Here is a 20,443-nt window from a genome sequence, read left to right on the forward strand (position 1 = left end):
GAAGACGACGAGAAGACGATAAATTGGTTTGCTTGTTATTTTGAAACTTGTGTCGACCCAGTGCCTTGTTTTGGAGTTAAATATTGCATGTGTCGATATAGTTCTTCTTATAGGTGGACACGTCTCATTCAATCTGTGCTAACTGCTAATGCTTCAAATTAAATGTTGCAAAGCATACAAAATAAAAACAGTTCAAAATTTTCGCTGTTAAAAAGAATGAATACAAATAATAGAAAATAATTTTGAATTTTAGAATTTCGTAGGTCTAGTAAGGCAAAGGGCCTATTCAGTAATTTTGATCATTAGGACGGGAACGTCTGGAATTTTTTTTTAGTTTACTAATGACATTTTAACTTTAAGAAAAGCATTATACTTATTTAAGTTGATGTAGGAGGTTTCATTCTAATCTAGTAAATTTTTTAGGATAGGAACAGAACGAAACTTTACGATTATTCCTTTACTTAAAAAAGTTTCGAAGTGGGGTTTCTCAATTTATATATGTAGGTATAAATATAAAAGGGTTTTCATTATGAACTGTCCAAAGTAAAATTAGCGAAAGACAAAATTCGCTTACGAAAACTTAAAAATACTTTAATTATTTATGGTCAACAGTGTTTCATTAAACGAAATTTTACAAATGTATCGATTGAGTGTAATTGACATCTCCAACAAAAGTATATGTTACTAAAACTGTATACTGTTCAAATAAAATATTTTCTAAATACATCTTTAATCTGCTATGTGATTTAAGACAACATTTATTAATATTTCTTTAAAAAAAAAGCATAAACCATCCAAAAAGAATAGGAAAATATGGAAACAAAGTTTGATAATTTTAACAGGAAATAGGAATTCCTTAGAAAATAAACATAATTGAAACCTTGTGCGTTGAATACCAAATTTGCTGCTCAATTTGTGTGGCTTTGATAAGATTCAACGCAAGATGAATATAAATACTTATTTTTGTTACTATTTACTATAAAATAGAAAACAGTCTATGATAGTTTTACTAATTAGCTGCTGGATAATGGTTTTAAATGTACAAATATAAGAACATGAATATAGTTTTGACAAATTCTTTGCCAACTTAGATATTTGAAAACGTATGAAACTTATAGTTCTTACCAAAAAATGAAACATTTACCAAATTTTGCATATTAAACTTTTAAAGAACTTAAGACAGCATCAAGCTAATGAGAGTCTTATTTAGTTATTAAAACATTATTTCTTTTGGATCTTTTTGAACAAATAGGATAGGTCGAAAACTCAATTTGAAGCATAAATTAATTTTCCAAATCGTAGTACCCGTGGCATGATGTCTAAAGTTTTTTTTTCACGGGTGGTTACTGCCTCTTACGAGGAATTTAAAAATTCTTCAAAAATAATTCTTGTCATGAAAAGTGGTTTTTCAAACTAGACGTTCGGATTCGGCATACAAAAACTATAAATGGTTTTTGCGATTTTGCATCTTCTTTCTGTGCAGAAACAGGTGCTTCCAATTACAATACATGAGACACGTTACCACTGAATGACATATTTCGCTATTGCTTGAAAAAGTCGTTGTATTCCGAATCCATATTTTAAAGTTATAACACACATTCATGCACAATTAAACTAAGCGTTTTTTTATTTAAGCAACAGCTTTTAAATATTTTACATAGCTAGCTAGTGAAACTTAAAACTGACATTCGAAATTCTCATGACCATTATGTTTTTAAAATTGAATAGCCATGTACCTATGTCTGAAGGGGTCAAATTACATGATTTTGGTGACCAATGCAAGTCGCCTCGGCGCGAGATACGCATGCCAGAATATCGATAGTGTGTTGAGTGTGTGGCACGTAGCGCCCATCCTGTTAAAACAGGTATGTCTTCGGTTCCATATCATTCAATTCAGACCACAAGAAGTTAGTGATCATCGATCTTTAGCGATAGCCTCTGGCGGTGATGGTCCAGCCCAAAATCCACGCCAAACAGTAAAATTAGGTTGAGGCATTGGCATCTCGCCCCAAATCGGTGAATTTTGCTTTTTCACGCACCCATTCATCCAAGAATGGGCCTTATCACTAATGATGATGATAGGCGAAGTACGAGTGCTTGTGCACGATGCGGAATTGACTGACTTGGATTCTGGTGCACGTTTTTAGGCACATTGTCGATGTTTTCGGTAGATCTTGCATTGACATACGGGTATTGGATCACTAAACCGGTGGAATCTAATTTAGCAACCAAACGTTGAATAGTCGACTTGGAAAGACGACCATGTACATAGGTACCCCTTTAATATCGTACGCATCGTTGCTTCTACAAAACCCATTTTTTACTGACTGATTAAAAGAATATATTTTGAAAGAAAGTTAAAGAACAATATGCTCGTAGCGAGCCGTCAAAATAAACCCATCCCTATTGCAAAAACCCTTTATAAAAAGCTCAGGTCGGATACACCTGTCTTTAGAAAAATTAAGGAGAAACAACTTACCGTACTTAATCTTTAAGGAAAACTTGACTTTTAATGTAAAAAATGTCTTTGGAAAATATCAACATACTACATACAGACACTTTTGAATATAGATACCTACATATTACTTAGGGTGTTACAAAATTTTACGGTTTCACTACATATTAAGTTTTTAATTTAAAAACTTACATGGCTCCATTTGACCCAATATCACCTCCGTATTTCCATTTTTATTTGATGCTGTTGCTGCGTATTTATTGTTCATTCTTGCTGCTTCCACCGCTGCTGCTTGTCTCGACTCTTATAAACGGCATTAATTGGTTTTGATTGGTCAATCGCATTTGCTAACTTTGATTCTGTCTTTTTTTTTATTTAAGTTTAATTATCCGCACATATTTATTTCCATTAAATCAATTATATACTCGTACATAGGTATGTATGTATTTTTTTAACTTTAAAATAAACATTGTTTGCATGTAAAAAATAAATAAAGCCAACCTGCGAGCTTATAAACGTTTAAAACTTCAACCCCTATGGACTTTGTTTTATAAATTCCGAGTAGGGCTGACATTGGAATTATGTTATGATGTCATAACTGAATAAAACACATTCTGGTCTGGGCTTGGCTGATTGAGTTTGAATGTTAAAGTGAATTTGCGAAAAAAAACTGCACCCTAAAGGGAGTTAAGTAACGAATGACATTATTATTCACATCAATAAATAACTGGCTTAGAAAAGCAAAAGCCTTAAGATAACATTTCACACAAAAATCTAGTGGGAGCTGTACTTGATGTGATGGACTCTTATAATGCAGCTTTATACAAGTATAGGTATTTAAATCCATATGCATACACATGTATATAGTATAATCGAATGGAGCTGAATATGATAACTCGAGACGGCAGTCGTCGCGCGTCGGGAAGATGGAAGATCACTATCTGAAAGTTTGCGATTTTTCATGTTGTTTGTATGGTTATAGCTGGTACGAATATGGTTACTTCAACGAAAACGACACAGCACGACGTAATTATTTTGTTGCTTTGTGTATTGTATTAGATCATCGTATTGTGTTTTGTGCCTTTAAAGAAGCTTAGATACTTTCAGTGAAGACTACTTTCGCTGAGACTTTAAAATTGAGTAGGTATGTGGATTTTGTTCGGTCGTATCGGTGAAATAATTAATTATATAGCTATGCACATTAATTAAATAATAAAGTTCTTTGGTTTCTTTGTGAAATAGCTTGTTCATTTTTAAGAAAAAACTAATATATTTTCACTAGTGTTGAGTAAAATGGAAACTGAGTCGAATACACAGTTCGTTTTGTTATTATTTACAATCTACGTCACGCTGCTGCCTTCCACTCAAACAAAAAACTACAGAAGCTCTTAGTCTTAATTTTTGTTATGCATTTAATATACACATAAGGTTAATAATAACGATTTAGCTTAAATTTTTTTCAAAGTTGGTACTTATACCTAACTAAGTGAATAAATATGTATGTACATATAAATACATTACATTTTTAAAAATTTCTGACACATTTTTTAGATATGTATGTAGGTACATTCTATTTTATAATTTTTAATGCAGAGTGCAGATATAAAAGAAGCGAAACGAATTTATTGATATGAAATCTTAGCATCTATAAAGAAGGTAAGCTCTGAAAAAATAAATGCACACAAGGACGGTCTTCAAATGACAGATTTTCATTTTAAAACATTATGGTCTTTGTTTGTTTTATGTTTCTATGCAAAAGTTGTTTAAGTGGTAGAATTAAGGAAAAAATATGTGATAAACAAAAGTTGTAAAAACAAATGGCAAGTTGGCATTATTAATTTCATACGTACTTCAAAGTACAGAGATTCTTTTCGTAGCCACACTTCACGAATGCAATCGATATCTTCTTGCTTAAACTGACAACTTTCCTAATTATTGTCATTGATTAAACAATCATTACATTCATATCCCCTCTAGTGTTCACGAAAACTTTATAATATTGTGTTGACAAAATGTGATGTCTTTTAATAAATGTTTTTACTTCATAAATTTGTATATTATAGATGATTATTTCAACAAGTGATCTAAAAACATCTTTTAATATGCATTACAATTTTCAGACACAAGATCTGTGGATGTAGCTTGCACATTGCTTTGACATTAAGACAATGAATAAAGCTTGCTTTAAAAATTTAAACACAAACCCTTATTCGAAGCCATTCAGAAAGTTGAAAAACTATAAAATTAATTCTTACGTTACAATAACATGTAAACACAAATTATTTCACGTTTTAAATTTCAAAATAAAAATAAAACTGAAGCATCAAGAATCAAGTGTAATTTTTTGTTTTTGAAAAGACTACTTTAAAAGCTTCTTTACACTACCACCCGCAATCAATAAACTGTTTCAGTTATTCATTCAGTCGTATTAAAAGTTCGTGTTACAGTTGCTCTTGTTATTGCCCCATAATTCACAAGCAACGTATGATCATGTGCTTGTTTATATAGACATGATTGCATACACAGTGATGGTCAAAACTTCAACACCCAAGTTTTGTCTTTATCTATTATTTAAGGTAAGGTTTCTTCTAATAACTTAATAGTTAAAAAATCAATACACAATCAATGAAATATGTACATATATAAAAACTTAGTATCTGCAAAAAACAAAAGCCCATTTTAAAATAAGTCATATTTTAAATATATTGTTTGAAAAAATTTTGTTCGTCATCACCGCCTTCGAGTATAGTCACTAGTGCAGAATTTTAGGAGCATATTGTTTTCCACGATATCCTTTAAAACAAATCAATACTTTGGGCTTTTTATAAAGAAAATACACCACTAAGCTTAGTTACAATTTCATTTTTAAGCTTTGAAACATTGATTTCTTAGCTATCTTTTTTTAATAATATAAATACAAGTAGTACCCGTGCCATGATGGAATACCAAAGGTCTTGGGTTCGATCCCTGCCTGTCCCACCTAAAGTTTTATTCACGGGTACTGCCTCTTGCGAGGAATTGACAAATTCTCCAAGAGTTATTCTTAACATGAAAAAGTGCTTTCTCAAATTAGCCGTTCGGATTCGGCATACTGTAGGTCTCTTCCATCCCTGCAATTACTCGCACACAGGAATGGCTGAGAATTGTAAGTCACTAGGCCCTGGTTCTCTACGGACTGTTGCGCCACCTAATTTACTTATTAATTAAATACAATTTTAACCTAAAAAATAATACATCAAACAAAATAAGGTGCTTTAATTTTGGCCATCACTGTATGTTCTGAAAGTGGCTAGTGGCGTAATTGGTTAAACTAAATGTAGATCCAAGCATAGCATGATGATTGAAAATATCAAAAGTCTTTAAGCGTATCGATCTTCATGAAGAAATAACATGTCAATCCACTTTTAATTTCCAATAGCTCACTTTCAATTACTATTAAAACACAAGTCTTCCTTTTCAGGCTTACAATGTAGAAATAATGTTTTTTTTTTGTGTGGCAACAAAAAATACAAGACTCCTATATTATAAAATCATATCCCAACGGTAATGTGCACTAATAAGGGTGCTAGAGCCTGCAGTGCTTCGAAACAATTGATAACTTGCGACTTCAACTTTGTTTAAATCAAATTAAAAACATTTAATTAGGTTAGCAAGTATATAACCAAATACAATCAAATTTATTTAAAACAATTGTGAATTTTATTGAATCAATTGAAAGGAGACTTCTTGTTTTTTGAAAATAGGAGAACATACAAAAAGACACCAAATATTTATACAATAGAACTTTTTGTGCAATTGAACATAGCGGATATTTCTAATATCAAAATGCTTAACAATTTTAGTAGCCAATTCGGTAAGTTCTCTTTTTCAGAACTATTTTTATTATTTGTTTTGTAGTACCTATTTAAATGCACCTGCACATCCATACTGTTCTAGTTCAAAGAAAAACTCTCTAACCTCATTACTTCAGAGCTATTGGCCTCCCATTCTTAAAACAAATGATTTTACAGCGGATTACCTAAAACTTGATGTCAATGTTGAGCCTGACTACCACCATCTAAAAATTTCATAATTTTAATATATTCCTTTTTACATATGTACATATATACATATGTACATTAAAATAAGTACGAATAAATACATTTGAAAAATATCTTAAATTTAAATAGGTATTTATAGAAAGCGCATAGCTATGTTCCCATGGAGAAGGTACAGTAAATTGTTGTTTTTTATTCAAAAGGAAAGAAAACTGTATAATGTTCATAATTAAGCAACAATTTTGTATTCTAAGAATAAAATCCATTTATATTTTCCAGAAAAAAAAAAACTGTGCTTTTTTATGAGAATTAAATTGTCTTGACTGTTTATGTCAAATGGAATTTATACATTAACGGCGAATGAACTCATCGTCTTTATTTCCATATCTTAAACAAAATTAAAAACACAGCGGCTGATGTCATATCACCCAGTTGTAGTAAGGAATGTAAATAAATAAAGCTTGTCCACCTTACTGATTCGTTCAATTTAACAATCATTTCAAGGTTAAAAGCTTGTAGCTTCATAGCTTCCTACATAACTACATATACATAATATACGATTTTACTCATAAAAATGAAGATGTTTAAAAATGTAATAGAATCGGAACAGGTAGGTATACCTGATACCTAAGTATTACATATAAAACATAGGTTGACTTGACATTTTCGATACAACAAAAACGAAAAACGAAATTCATTAAAATAAAGTTAATTTAAATCTACACACACAAACACATTTATTTCGCATATTATAAAATAATATTGAAAAAAAAAATACCAGACCAAAGCCAATAATTAGTGTTGCACTTTTATATACACTTGTTTGGTTGTACCCTTGGCAATTAATTGCGGTCGATGAGGTTTTATCGATTAAAATACCTATGTAGATATAGGGGTTTACTTTCCACGCATGATTTACCTATTCCGACCGGCATTTAACAGGTTCCAAATATAAATATTTAGACATGCAAACAACAAGAATATACTCAAAATTGTGGTTTCGAATTAAAATTTTTCATTTTCACTGTTTTTCAAGCCTAAATGCGCAAATTAGAACATAGAAATACAGATTTCTTAATCGGATTTTCATTTATTTTGTAATATCCAAGATCACCATTTATTTACATATATATAGAGGTATACCCGACCGGCCGTTACATTCACTTCGGTTTCGAATAAAAATTAGATATCTAAGCACTAAAAGACGCAAAACAAAACTAACTAAAGTATCCACTACGCGCATGCAATACCCAAGGTAGGTATCTACTATCCAGTCTATTACAGTTGTTGTTGTAGCTAGTAACACGAACGCCGAATTGACTGCGGCTATAGTGACAGTCTATCTAATCTGGGGCTGGGGTGGACAAACGAAACAATACCCATCTATCCGTCATTGTTGACACTCATATTTTGTAAGGATTGGAGCTGCACAATTCATTATTTTAACGTATCATTGACAAAAGTGCCACTATGCGAGTGTCACTCTCACTTCAGTTTCTCAAGATTGTTGATTTGACCAAATACACAGATAAAATGGTGTGTAGTATTATAAGACCAGTTTGCTAACGCTAAGGTTATCTAGTCGGAGATAAACACTCCGTATCATTAGATAAAGGTTTTCTTATTAATATTCAGAACTGGTTTTTCGGGAACCTTATATGTAAATAATAGGGATTGAAAGTTTTAATAAATTATATCTTTCATTAAAACTTATCATTGAACAATTTGTTTATGAATTAAGAAAGCAAGTTCGCTCCTTTTTTTAATGGCGAATTAAAGCTTATATTCTTAAATATTATTTTGTTTAGGAAAAAAAAAACAAATTTTGACAGAACAGTAATTAATGAAAATTGAACAATAATGGTGACTCAAATTTTTTTAATGACAAATACAAGTTAAGTTCTAAAAAAGAATTCGACAAAATATTTAAAATACAAAGTAAGTACATAAATGTTTTAGGCTTAAGGAGAAAAAAACTTGTTACTTTAACTGTTCCTTAATTTTTTGGAAACGGTTCCATTAATTTTGAACATTCTAATATGTTCCGATTGCGGCTTTGAACCAAATTTTATGAGTTTTTCTTTCAGTGGAGTAAGAATCAAGTTAAGGTTTTTCGTTAAAATATCAATGCGTCCTGGGGCACTTAGGATAGGTTGTATTTATCCTACTCATTTCGTTAAAAATTACCAAAACAGAAGCTTTATTAATTCCATTAAATCCAGAGGAGTTATTTCGAATTATGTCTGCACTGAAAGGCATCTTTTGAGATGTTTTACTCCTCATTATGTATCATTGTAACTTTAGTCTGATTAAGAATCACAGAGAGTCCGATTATTTTTTGGAAAGAATCCTAAACATGCTGTACCTTAAGAGTTTAGATAAACTTATAGCCAAAATAATAGGAAGAAAACTTAATTTTTCGAAATATTGTCCTTAGCGCGGTTTGTCGAATTTAAATTTTAGACATTTCTCGACGTTCTAAGGTCCCTGGAATCTTAGTCATAAGTTTTCAGGGAGATATGTTTTTGTTTTACAGATACTAATATTAAAAAAAATGGAAATGAAGTTCAATTAAATTGAGTGGGTGGTTTACTGGTTTGGTACTCTTTGGGTTTTAACTGAATGACTGAAAAAGACAGAATGTGGTAAGGCATTACACATTCGCGTAGTACGGCTAAAGAACGATTCTCTGTACTAGACAGTACAACCGAAATTGGGCGACATCGCGTATGATATCGTTCCACAAGGGTTGGTAGGTATATATATCAAGTATGGGGAATAAATCAGCATGAGGAAGTTGAAAAACTTTTGAGGTATTTTATAAAAAAGATATTCTGGCTCCCGGAAAATACCCCGACATATATGCTGCACTTAGAGACCGGTGTCGCGCCGCTCTACGTCTTCACCCTCAAGATGCATCTGTACTATATCTCCAAAATAATAGCGCTCCCAAATCATCGACTGCCAAACAAGATAGTAAGACATCTTCTATCCCAAAAGTCTCAATTCTTTGAAGAATTAACAAGACTCGGCACCCAGCATGAGGTCCAGTTATTAGAAAACAACCTAGAATCTTGGAAAGACAGCTTCCCTACACTGTTGAAAAAAATTGAAGTTTCAATGTTTGCTGAATTTGAAGAATTGGCCCATAGGAGTGAATCCCGAAATATGTATAAGCTGCTGCAGTACAACCTTGGCGAAAACAACTATTTCAATGACCGCTTTTCAATTAGTTTAATATCATCGATTTTCAAAACCAGAGTGGGATTGCTTCGCCTAAACTATCAGCCTTATGGACCTGAAGGGAGCATAGAGTGCAGTCTTTGCAACCTGCGAGCGACCGAAAATGTCCTTCACTTCTTGGGAACATGCCCAATATTGAAAACGATTCGACGTGCACACTGGGGAAAATGGTTACTGACTTTAGAAGAAACCAAGGACATACTCAACGGCCAAAATTGGACGAACTTATACTCATTCGTCAAGGCAGCATATAATTATAGAATGCAAATTATAAATGAAGCTTTTTAAAAATACAGGCGTGAATCCATATTAATTATGTAACTCTAATTTGGTACTTCAAAAATTTGTCTTGTAAACAAAAAACAAACATAAAGATACTATAAGTATTATAATTATTCAATTTATGTAATGTTAACTAAATAATACTCTTTTTTTCTGGCTGACGGCAAAAGCCAATGCTATATTTGGTGTTTAAGTATGCATAATGTATTTCAATATTTTGTTTTAAATAAAATCACACTACTACTACTACTACTATATCAAGAACTTCGAGATGTTCAGTCTCATTGATGCAAGTGCCATCCATGGATAAGGGCAACGTGGTATATCTCCCTTTAGCATTGGGTTCTCTCAGCATTATATTCCCCGTGGTTTAGTAAGCTTATATCATATTTTGTCGTTGCAGTTTTACTCTCTTAGTGATGTGAGTATGAAAACTCCAAAATCTCGAGAATGAAAATTTTATCGTCTTAATAATTATTGCATTTATTCTGTTTATGTTTAAAGAACACTTACTAAAAAAAGTATTTTGTAATTTTAAGTCCAATGGATTTTGGCAACATACTTAACAAAATAAAATATTTTTGTTGGTTTCGGGAAATACATGAGAGAACAAGAAGATATACAACATTTCCTAGGCAGGTGCCCCGTACTAAGAGAATTCAGGATAAAACATTTTGAAAAGGCAACTCTAAATGAAGCTGGAATTATTGCTGTCCTTAACGGAAATTGCAGGGCTGATTGGAACAGACTCTCGAGTTATATTTACGTGGCTATAAGCTATAGTAAACAAATCTTAACAGAGTTTATTTGATTTGAAAATAGTGTGAACTATGAACGTGTACACATAACTTTCTTTCAAGGTAAACTCAAAAATGTATAAAAATATTAAAAACATTTTACTACTACTATTACTCACATATATATTCTTACAAATTTTTCAAAAAATATTTCAGCTCTAATTTAGTAATTCGGAGTTTAGATATACGTAAAAACAGACTGACGTCATCCAAAACAGACAAACCGAAAAATGAACGTTAATAAAAAATGGATTGGAGTAAGAAGATAATCTAAGTTTGCCTTTGGAATGCATAGCCTATAGGTACTGCGTGGTTCTATACCCATCTATGTAGTTTTTAGTTATTTCGGGTTTATGTTGTTTACTTTTTGTTTTGTACATTTTTTGAAGTGTATTGACATGTGTGATGGAGAACTTTGAGCTGGGACCAATGTTTGTATTACATACCAGAATATTACAACAGTGCAGAGCGTCAAGAAGATAAAAAATGTTTGGGATATAGTAAGAACATCTTAGGAATTAGAATGAAACAAAGAATCAGAATTTTCTATAAAAACAGAATAGAATTAAGAAGTGCAGCTTTGTGCTTTTAGTCCCGCCATAGACATCAGTAAAGCTTAAAATTCAAACAATTTGTAATTACAACTCGTAAATATTTACGTATCATGAGCTGTTTAAATATATAACGCAAAGAATAAGACTTTAGAAAAATAAGTTCGATGTTTACAACTAAGTGTAAGAAACATAAGCATTTCCATGAGAATGATTATGTTAATTTTGTAACTTGTCCGTATCATAAAAATGTGAATTATTTATTTTATGTTCCCTATTTCTTTAGTAACTCAGAAGAACCGAATTTTTCAACAAAAAAATATATTCATAAACTGTGTTAGGCATTAATTGTCTAAGTTGAAACTTCAAATTTAAGGTAAGGGGCCTTAATATGAAAAGCGCATCGAATGTTCAGCCGAAAGCGAATATTTTTGAAACCACTAGTTTGACGAATTTTATTTCCATGTTCCTTTATTTGAACATCAAAGTTCATCCATCTTAGTTTGACCTTTTATTGAATCTACAAAAGAAGACATCGACAATATAAAACAAAGCTATGCTTAAGCATTATAATCAAAAAAGTACCTGCGAACATTCTGTGATATAAAGTGTCAATTCTGTTTAATTTGATAGTTTTTCTTGTTTATGTCTGTTATTAATTTCATATTCTTTTTGTTAATTAATTTTCAATTTTGTGTCAGTGCCGTCATTTGGAAGGATGCAGGAATGGGAGTAAAATTAATAGAATTAATGTGATTTAATGAAAAATATTGAATAAAGACACCGCTGAAGAAATATTGAATAAAGAAAACCTGAAGAAGTAAGGAACACTTACGAAACGTTGGGCAAAAATGAAATACGTTTTTTATTTGCATTCCAAAAACAAAAAGACCAAAAGAGCCAAACAAAATATCTTATATATAAATAAAATAATTGGTCAAATACACATAACATAAAAAACCAAATGTTTCTTTTAAGTCGAATGTTCGATTTATAATCTTATATTCAACATGCTTCAAGCAATTTCTTCTTTTGTATTTATTACACTTCTGAAATTAGCTTAAAGCATTTCAAAAAACTAAAACTAGTTTGAAACAAAGTTATAATAGATTTATAAAATTGAATAAGCTGTCTTAACGTCATTAATATTTCAACTTATGAAGTTAGCAAAAATAGGTTAACCACATTGCTCAACATGACTCTTGTCAATTTTGCCTTAAATATTTACTCTCAACGAGCATAAATAGCACAGAATATATTATGTTTGAATTGGACCATAAAATAACTATTATCTTTTTGTGCAGCGATGAAACAGTTCAAAATCGGATCAATTCGTTTTATAAATACTATTATTTTAGTTTCTATAGATGCCCTTAAACATTTAATTTTTTTTTTCAAAATAGAAGAAAAACACTGACAAAAATTTGTATGTACATTGATATGTTACTGTTTTTATTCAAAAAATTTAATTAAAAAAATAACATTGTGTAAATGATTTGCAAACAACAATTTAATACAAATAAAACTTGGCAGTCATCTCTTTTTCTGAAAACAGTTTGTAAATGCTTAGTTCGAATCACAAATGATCACTATCATTTTTTTACTCTTTAATTTTCGGGAATGTAGTAAGGAGCAGAAAGGAAATTTCGTGTCACATCGCCAACAAGACTGCGATCCGATATAGTTTGTGCAGCACCATAAATTGCCAATTTACCTTCCACTGGTCGACCAGGATCTTTTAGAATTTCCGCAACATTCGCAGCTGTATCAGCTAAAAACTTAGCGGCCACTCCGTTTTTGGTATGCATATCCGTTACACAAATGTGAATACTATTTTTAAAAATATATAAGACTTAAAAAAAAAAAACACGAATAAAAAATTATGATTTACCCAGAAGGAAATTGTAAAATATTTAAACTCCATCCTATTTTAGAAAGCGCGTCGGAAAGTCGAAAAATTTCAAAAACTTCTGACCCTATGGCAATTACAGTTGTTGCGGGCTTTCCAATCACATGTATTCCTTTTATTTTTCGCAATCTTGAAAATATTTATTTTAGGTTTATAAAGTTATGGTCGATAAATTAACAGCGTTTTTACCCATCTTCAATGAAACGTGAAGTATCTAAAATACGCTTGGTTGCTTCTAAATATCCCTCTTCCCCGAACATCATCATTGTAGCCCAACAAGCTGCAATGATTCCACCAGCTCTTGATCCATTGACTGTTGGTGATCCGTAGACACCACCTGGCCAATCTGTGGTAACGGTAAACTGATGATCACGAAACTTTTCCTCTGTATATATAATGACTGAAGATCCTTTTGGAGCAAATCCATACTTATGAGTATCCACTGAAATACTTGTTACTCCTTTGACACTGAAGTCAAAGGGTCTCACATAGTAGCCAGCTTTTTTCATGTAACCAATGACAAAACTACCAAGACATGCATCTACGTGCACTGGTATATTGTAATAAGCTCCGAGCTTTCCAATTTCTTCAATATCGTCCATTGTTCCGTATGGAAAATTTGGAGCGGAACCAACGAGCTACAAAATATATTTTTTTTTTATCGAAATATAATATAATCAAAATATTTTATGAAATACTATTGCACAACAATAGTATTAATAAATTTTAATTTTGATTTAAAGTTGCAACAGAAAATTAAAAAATAATTAAAATCCAGTTATTAACAGTTTGTTTTTGTCTCCATAGATTTTGAGAAGAATATTTAGCTGTTTTTTCTTCTACTATTATATGTGGTTCTTAGTGTGAAACCAAATGCTAACAGTTGAAAGTTTGCTCCATGTTAAAATAAAAATAATAAAACAGTAAATGTGCATATAATTTACTTAAAAATCACTTTTAAGAATCACAGTGTTTTGAATCATAAACAAAACTACATGATTGAATTTAAACTTACCATAATAGTATTACTATTAATTGCATTTTTAAAGGCCGTAAGATCAACTTCGGTTGTTTTTGGGTTAAGTTTTATTGAACGCACGTGGATTCCCAGGAACTGTCCAGCTTTATCGAAAGCAGCATGTGCGCTTTTTGGAACAATCATATTTGGTTTAGTAATGCCCTTTACTTCACGTGCATAGTCCCTATATGCTTTGCATGCTAATAATATTGATTCAGTACCACCTGTAGTCATCTAAAAATATAGCAATTTTAATGAATTGTTTAACTAAGTTAGTAAATCAAAAAACATACTGTGCCAGATGTATTTTCGTCACCATTGAATAATGTACTTATCATTTTCACAACTTCGGCTTCCATTTTACATATCCCCGGAAATATATCAGGATGGAGGGGATTTGTATATGATGCTTTTCCATACACTTTTGTTATAAGGTCAACAACATCTGGGTCATATCCATAAACAGTCCCAGAAACACGTCCATCTTGCCAATCGTAGTTACCTTTTTGTATGTGTTGGTCAACTAAGGCAAAAATTTCTTCTTTAGAAAAACCTTTCTCAGGTAATTTGTGGGAGTAAACGAGTCCGTCACATCTCTTGACCATATCTTTTCGAAATTCATCACGAGTACTACCAATTTCTTTTTGGATGCGTGCCTTAACCATTGGTAGTTTTTTTAATAGACGGAAGAAATACTTTTTTGTACGTCTGTATACACCTTTAAAAAAATTTGTTGAATTATTTTTATTTTCATTTATTTACTTATTCTACGATATATAATCAATAGACTTTGAATTAAAAATTTAAGTTCTAGAAATAAATGCTTGGGTTAAATAAGCCAAAAACAATTTCTTAAAAACGATTTTATTTAAATTTATATCTAGGTTACAATAAGCCTGTTTAAAAAATCTACAAGAAATACTTAAAGAGTCTCGTTAGCCGTATGACTATCTATGTGCAACCTCAAATAGTAATGGAATTGTCTTTCGAAGTTGCATATTAAGGAATAAGAGTAGCAGTCTACAAAACTAAAAAGAATGTCATGAACGAACACTACGATATACAGTTCTCTGTGCAAATTCAGAAATTGCATTCCGAGTAACAAACATTTAAACTGATATGAACGATGAATTGTTTTAGCATTACCGAAGAATTTTCTTAAAGCAAAGCGCAAAAAGTTCCCTTGAACACTTTCAATCCTGTGTATATTACATTGAGTTTTTGAGTTATATTCAACGGAAGCATATTCCAACAAATATTTCAGTAAAGGGATTTAAGAGTATAAGGATACAGTTGTGTTCCTTAAATATCAACGTTATAATATATTCCATTAAGCTTCTAATAACAAACTAATATATTTTATTCATTATAACAGTTAATAAGTATTATTAATTTTTAACCGTTAGCCTTGTCACAGTAAAAACCGCTTTTTAAATATATGGCTGTTCATAAAAAAGAGCAGTGCATGACAAAGTGCTAGATCTGTTACGTAAGAAGTAAGAAAAACTGTAATAAGTTATATAAAAGTATACAAATAATGTTAGCTTACAATTAGTACTTTGTTGCATAACCATTGTTTTTTATGATGCTTCGCATCTACGTGGCATCGAGTCCACTAAAACCTGACACCTCTTGTCTGATATTGCATTTCACGAATCACGCACTGCTTCCCACAATTTTTTCGAGTTCTTGGGTTTTGCTTTATGAACTGCGTTCTTAACATCCTCCACAAATTTGCGATGGGGTTAAGGTCGGGGGATTGAGCGGGCACCTCCATAACGGATAACTTCTTCTGGGCAAACTCCGACCCCGTAAAATGAAAAGCAAGCCCATATCACAATTTTTCCTCCACCATGCTTCACTATTTTTATAGTGTTCCGTGGATTTTATGCTGCATTTTAGGGTCTTCTCACATATTCTCGTCGACGCTTGGACCCAAAAAGGACGACTTTGCTTTCATCGCTCCACAGAACATTCCTCCATTTCTTTTTTGCCCAATCTCTTTGTGCTTTAACAAACTCCATTCTCTTTGCCACATGCCTTTTCGTTAAGAATGGTACCTTGCGTGGACTTCGGGCTGGTAACATCGCTTACAAAAGACGCCTTCGTATTGAACAATTTTTCTGTCAGTTCTTTCAGCAGCCATCCTTTTTGGGCCTCGCGTTTTCGGTTTATTTTGCCATTTTAAGGCTTTACTGCCCATTTTTGCTGAGCAGCCTAGGATGTCTTGAATATTTTGGTAGGTTTTTCCCTCCAAACGCAGTTTTCGAATTTCTTCGGTGCAGTGTTTTGACCGTCTCATAGTTTATTTTTGAGCTAATATTTATTCATTTTTTATATGCTAGTATGTAAAAAATACTTAAAAATGTATATAGTAAAATATTTAATACCGAAAAAAAAAAATTAATTTTTAACACTTTTAACAGAGCTGTAAAAAATGCAATCATTTTTGTATTGCAGTTAAATGATTGAAAAGACTTACATTTTGAATAATTTGACTTCATGTCAGTACTTAACTTCGAAAAAAAAATCACAGTAAATTTTTAAGTCTTTTGTAAAAAAATCATTTAGAGCAGTTAAAAGACTTAAAGTCAAAAGAATGCATTACTTTTTACTGCTCGCATTCTTGTAAGTCTTTTAAAAGTCTTTTACATTCTTTGCATTCATTAAGTCTTTTGATTGCATTCAATGTAGTGCAGTCATTTGAATGCTTTGAAGTCTTTTTACTGCTTGAAGTCTTTCTACTGCTTGAAGTCTAAAGACTACTTTTTATGAATGTATTGTGCAGAAGGTGTGATCATAGGCTAAAACATATAAGGTGGCTTCTAAAAAAGACGTTTGTGTAGGTGTTCTTAGTTCGGACAGGAGAAACACTTTTTCAAAAAAAAAACTAACTCAAATATAAACTAAATTATTATTAAAAACAACGTGCAACATTAGCCTTCCTTTGTTGTATATTTTTTTAAAATTTTGATAGACTTTGTATTTGTGAGGCTAACTACGAGTGCAATATGAATTTAATAATCAAAAGAGCAAAGTAAATGCTAGTCGTAAGGAACCTGATGATAAACTATATAGATAGACTTAAAGCACTCAAAAGACTTCAAGCAATAAAAAGATTTCAAGCAGTAAAAAGACTTCAAAGCATTCATATGACTGCATTACATTGAATGCAATCAAAAGACTTAATGAATGCAAAGAATGTAAAAGACTTTTAGAAGACTTACAAGAATGCAAGCAGTAAAAAGTAATGCATTCTTTTGACTTTAAGTCTTTTAACTGCTCTAAATGATTTTTTTACAAAAGACTTCAAAATTAACTGGGAATTTGTTTTCGAAGTTAAAGTATTGCATTAAGCAATGTTAATGCATTCCCAAAATTCAGTTAAATGAATAGGACTTTTCGCGATGAAATACCAAATGATTGCATTCTTTTACAGCTCTGACTTTTAAGTTGTAAAATCAAAACCACTGCTATTTGTATGAACACTCTATACCCAGAGAGTTTGAAATAATGGGTGTTCACCGGGAAAACTTGGGTATAACTTCAAGCTAAAAGTATCACAAATTGGTTACGAGCAAATAAATATGAACCAAATCATATTCAACATTGGGATACTAATTCCATAGAACTCAAGTATTCTTAAGAGGATTTTTAAGTTGACCTTACTAAAAGAATTTGTTTATTATCTTCTAAACAGTTTATACAGAATTTCGTAAATTCAACCAAATTTGCCTTTCCAAGCTCGTGTCGGAAATCACACACAAGACAATCTAACATCTTTAAAATGATGGAAAGTTTAGAAACGAGTCTAAAATTTAGCCTCGCATTCATATGCATTAATGTAGAAAAAATATAATAATATTATTGAATGCTAGTATATTACACTAAGAAATACTATCAGTTCCGAATTCTGAAGAATACAATTTTTAGAAGTTCATTTATCTGCCCGATTAACAGAACAAAGTTAAGCATAGTTTTCTATGAATACAAAATTTGGAGCGAAGAAAGCAAAGTGAAAGTTTTTTTTTTCTAGAAATTATAGCTATTATTATTCATCGAAATTCCTTAAAGAAATAGTCCAGCGGTGTTAAATCGCACAATTTTAGATTCCACGCTACTATTCGAGAAAATGCGATCACCAAATGTTTTTTCAACAATTTGATAACGTAAAAAATACCCGTTATTCATATGAAAACTTGTGCAAAACAAAATTTTGTATAGGGTCAAACTTCATAAATAAGGCAGCAGTAAAGTAATTTCCAAATAGCAATATAATGAGCCTGTAAGTGTGAATAGTTTTTGTGTAGGTGCGTTTGGTTATTGATACTCAATATAAAAATAGGTGCATACATATTTAATAATACCTTTATGTAAACATTATCTGTGAAGAAATTGAACACTCACTTCTTAAACTTTAAATATTTTATGCAGGGCAAATAATATATTTATTTGGACGTGGTATCATGCTTTTGTTATCAGCCCAGATAACATAAGTTATGACTTAAGGTTCGTTCTTAAATTCATATACCTGGTAAGGCATACTATAAAAAAAAATATCAAGGTTAATAGGTGCTTAGATAAAGTGCTTTGAATCTTTAATCTCGATCCCGGTTCGAATTGGTTAAAATTAAGAACCGATAAACAAATACTTACTTTCATCCTGATTTATGAAGTTCCAAAGCCAAACTGTGGTAAGAACGTTTATTGCGGTAATCGTCATAATTTGCCATGGCTCCCGATTTCCAAATGCATTATTTATTCCTTTTGTGAGGACCTTTGCACAGTTTTCCATTTTAAATTGTTATTTATGAATCTCTTTCGTTTTATCGCTTTGAACGGAACTAGTGACTTAATTGTTCACTTAAGGTGTTAAACTGAAAACAAGCTAAAGAGAAGTGTAAAATTCTAGTTTATTGCTCTGCTTTTATCGTCAACCGACTATCAGTCAATTATTCAAGATTAAAACATTTTTATTTGATTTTTTAAAAATCTTTTGTGATAAGAATGCGAATTAGAAAGTGATTTAATCAAGTTAAAAGGCTTTCATGTTGTATGAGAACAATAGTTACCAGCTTGTTATTACTTTGTTAAATTGACCATACATATATATTTAAGGAATAACTTACAATACAAGCATTATTATATCAAAATATGAACAAAGAAGCTGTAGACGGTTATCGCTCTGGTTGACTTTTATTAGATCATGAATGATCTCAAAAGGCTTCAACATTATTGCAGAATTTTATAAAGACATAATATAGATTGTTTTTTTTACCGATTTGAATTAGAACAATGTCTGGTATAATAAAAATTCTATTGAATCACATAGAACCTGGGGTATAGGTAAATAGTTTTTACAAATGTTAATTTACAATTTACAAATAATAGTGTTTGATCAATAACACAAAATAAATATCGTTTCGGTGATTTTGACAACCCAATATTGAACACGGTTGGAAAAGTTAATACAATAGTAGTTTTTCGATATATTTCTACATCCACATATTTATGGTACAAGAAAAAGTACTAAGGAATTCTGCACAATTTTTCAAAAAATGTCAAAAAAAAATGAAAAGTTAATAACATACACTGGTTTTAAAATGGATGTTATCTAATTTCTTTTGCTCTCAGCTTACTCATTGTGTGTGATTCGAGTGTTCTAGGGATTAAATCTATAAAAAAATTCCGAATTTCATATAAAATGCTTTGCATTAAAGTTTTCGAAAAGGTCTATACTAACAATGCTATATTTAAATTTCGAAATTAAACTCATGTTCTTCTATGACATTATTCCCTACTGAAATACATAAAGTGTATGAAAAACTTTAAATCTTCAATCATTGTCGAAAGGTACCTTTTCATCCCTGTGATTTACAAAGAGAATATGCACGAAGTTGGTTGCAATTTGAAATCAAAAGAGTGCATTCGAACCCTAATATCAAAGACATTTCATATTCATATGGAAGAATGAAACCATACAAGGTTTTTTCTGTTAAACTTATTCCTGAGTTTCCTTTCTATAAAATAAAGAATTCAGTTTGATAGGCAAACAGAATATTTTTATGAATGCAGATTATATAAAGATCTACAAGCCGAAACCCATAAACATAAAATATTTTGTTTGCACATTCGCCGTCCTCTACATTCT

At 31.2% G+C, this 20,443-nt stretch overlaps 2 protein-coding genes across 7 annotated transcripts in view; both read right to left on the reverse strand.

Moving 5' to 3' along the window:
* LOC129952414 (uncharacterized) overlaps positions 1 to 7,986 on the reverse strand; it is a 54,968-nt gene extending 46,982 nt beyond the window's left edge. Inside the window, exons 1-2 of one of the 4 annotated variants that reach the window (XM_056064982.1) lie at positions 7,618 to 7,986; positions 2,648 to 2,910 (exon numbers count right to left, since the gene is read on the reverse strand). In XM_056064982.1, coding sequence (XP_055920957.1) covers positions 2,648 to 2,723 — 76 coding nt within the window. In that variant the 5' untranslated portion in view covers positions 2,724 to 2,910; positions 7,618 to 7,986. Of the gene's footprint in view, positions 1 to 2,647; positions 2,911 to 7,371 lie in introns of all 4 variants that reach the window. The other 3 variants (XM_056064983.1, XM_056064980.1, XM_056064981.1) reach the window with 3 other exon arrangements.
* A 4,802-nt stretch (positions 7,987 to 12,788) lies between these two features.
* Positions 12,789 to 19,728, reverse strand: LOC129949877 (sphingosine-1-phosphate lyase). 3 transcript variants are annotated; one of them, XM_056061584.1, is made up of 7 exons: positions 19,571 to 19,728; positions 18,949 to 19,180; positions 14,586 to 15,010; positions 14,290 to 14,526; positions 13,464 to 13,912; positions 13,257 to 13,403; positions 12,789 to 13,195 (listed from the first exon to the last, which is right to left on the reverse strand). In XM_056061584.1, exons 2-7 carry the CDS (start codon positions 19,085 to 19,087, stop codon positions 12,973 to 12,975), a joined length of 1,620 nt encoding a protein of 539 aa, XP_055917559.1. In that variant the 5' UTR covers positions 19,088 to 19,180; positions 19,571 to 19,728; the 3' UTR covers positions 12,789 to 12,972. The 3 variants fall into 3 exon arrangements, with proteins under 3 accessions (XP_055917559.1, XP_055917558.1, XP_055917560.1); XM_056061583.1 differs by having other exon boundaries at positions 19,422 to 19,722; XM_056061585.1 differs by lacking the exon at positions 19,571 to 19,728 and adding an exon at positions 19,365 to 19,383.
* Between the last annotated feature and the right edge of the window lie 715 nt (positions 19,729 to 20,443).

This window comes from Eupeodes corollae, chromosome 3, assembly GCF_945859685.1.
Source record: "Eupeodes corollae chromosome 3, idEupCoro1.1, whole genome shotgun sequence".
Lineage (NCBI taxonomy): Eukaryota > Metazoa > Arthropoda > Insecta > Diptera > Syrphidae > Eupeodes > Eupeodes corollae.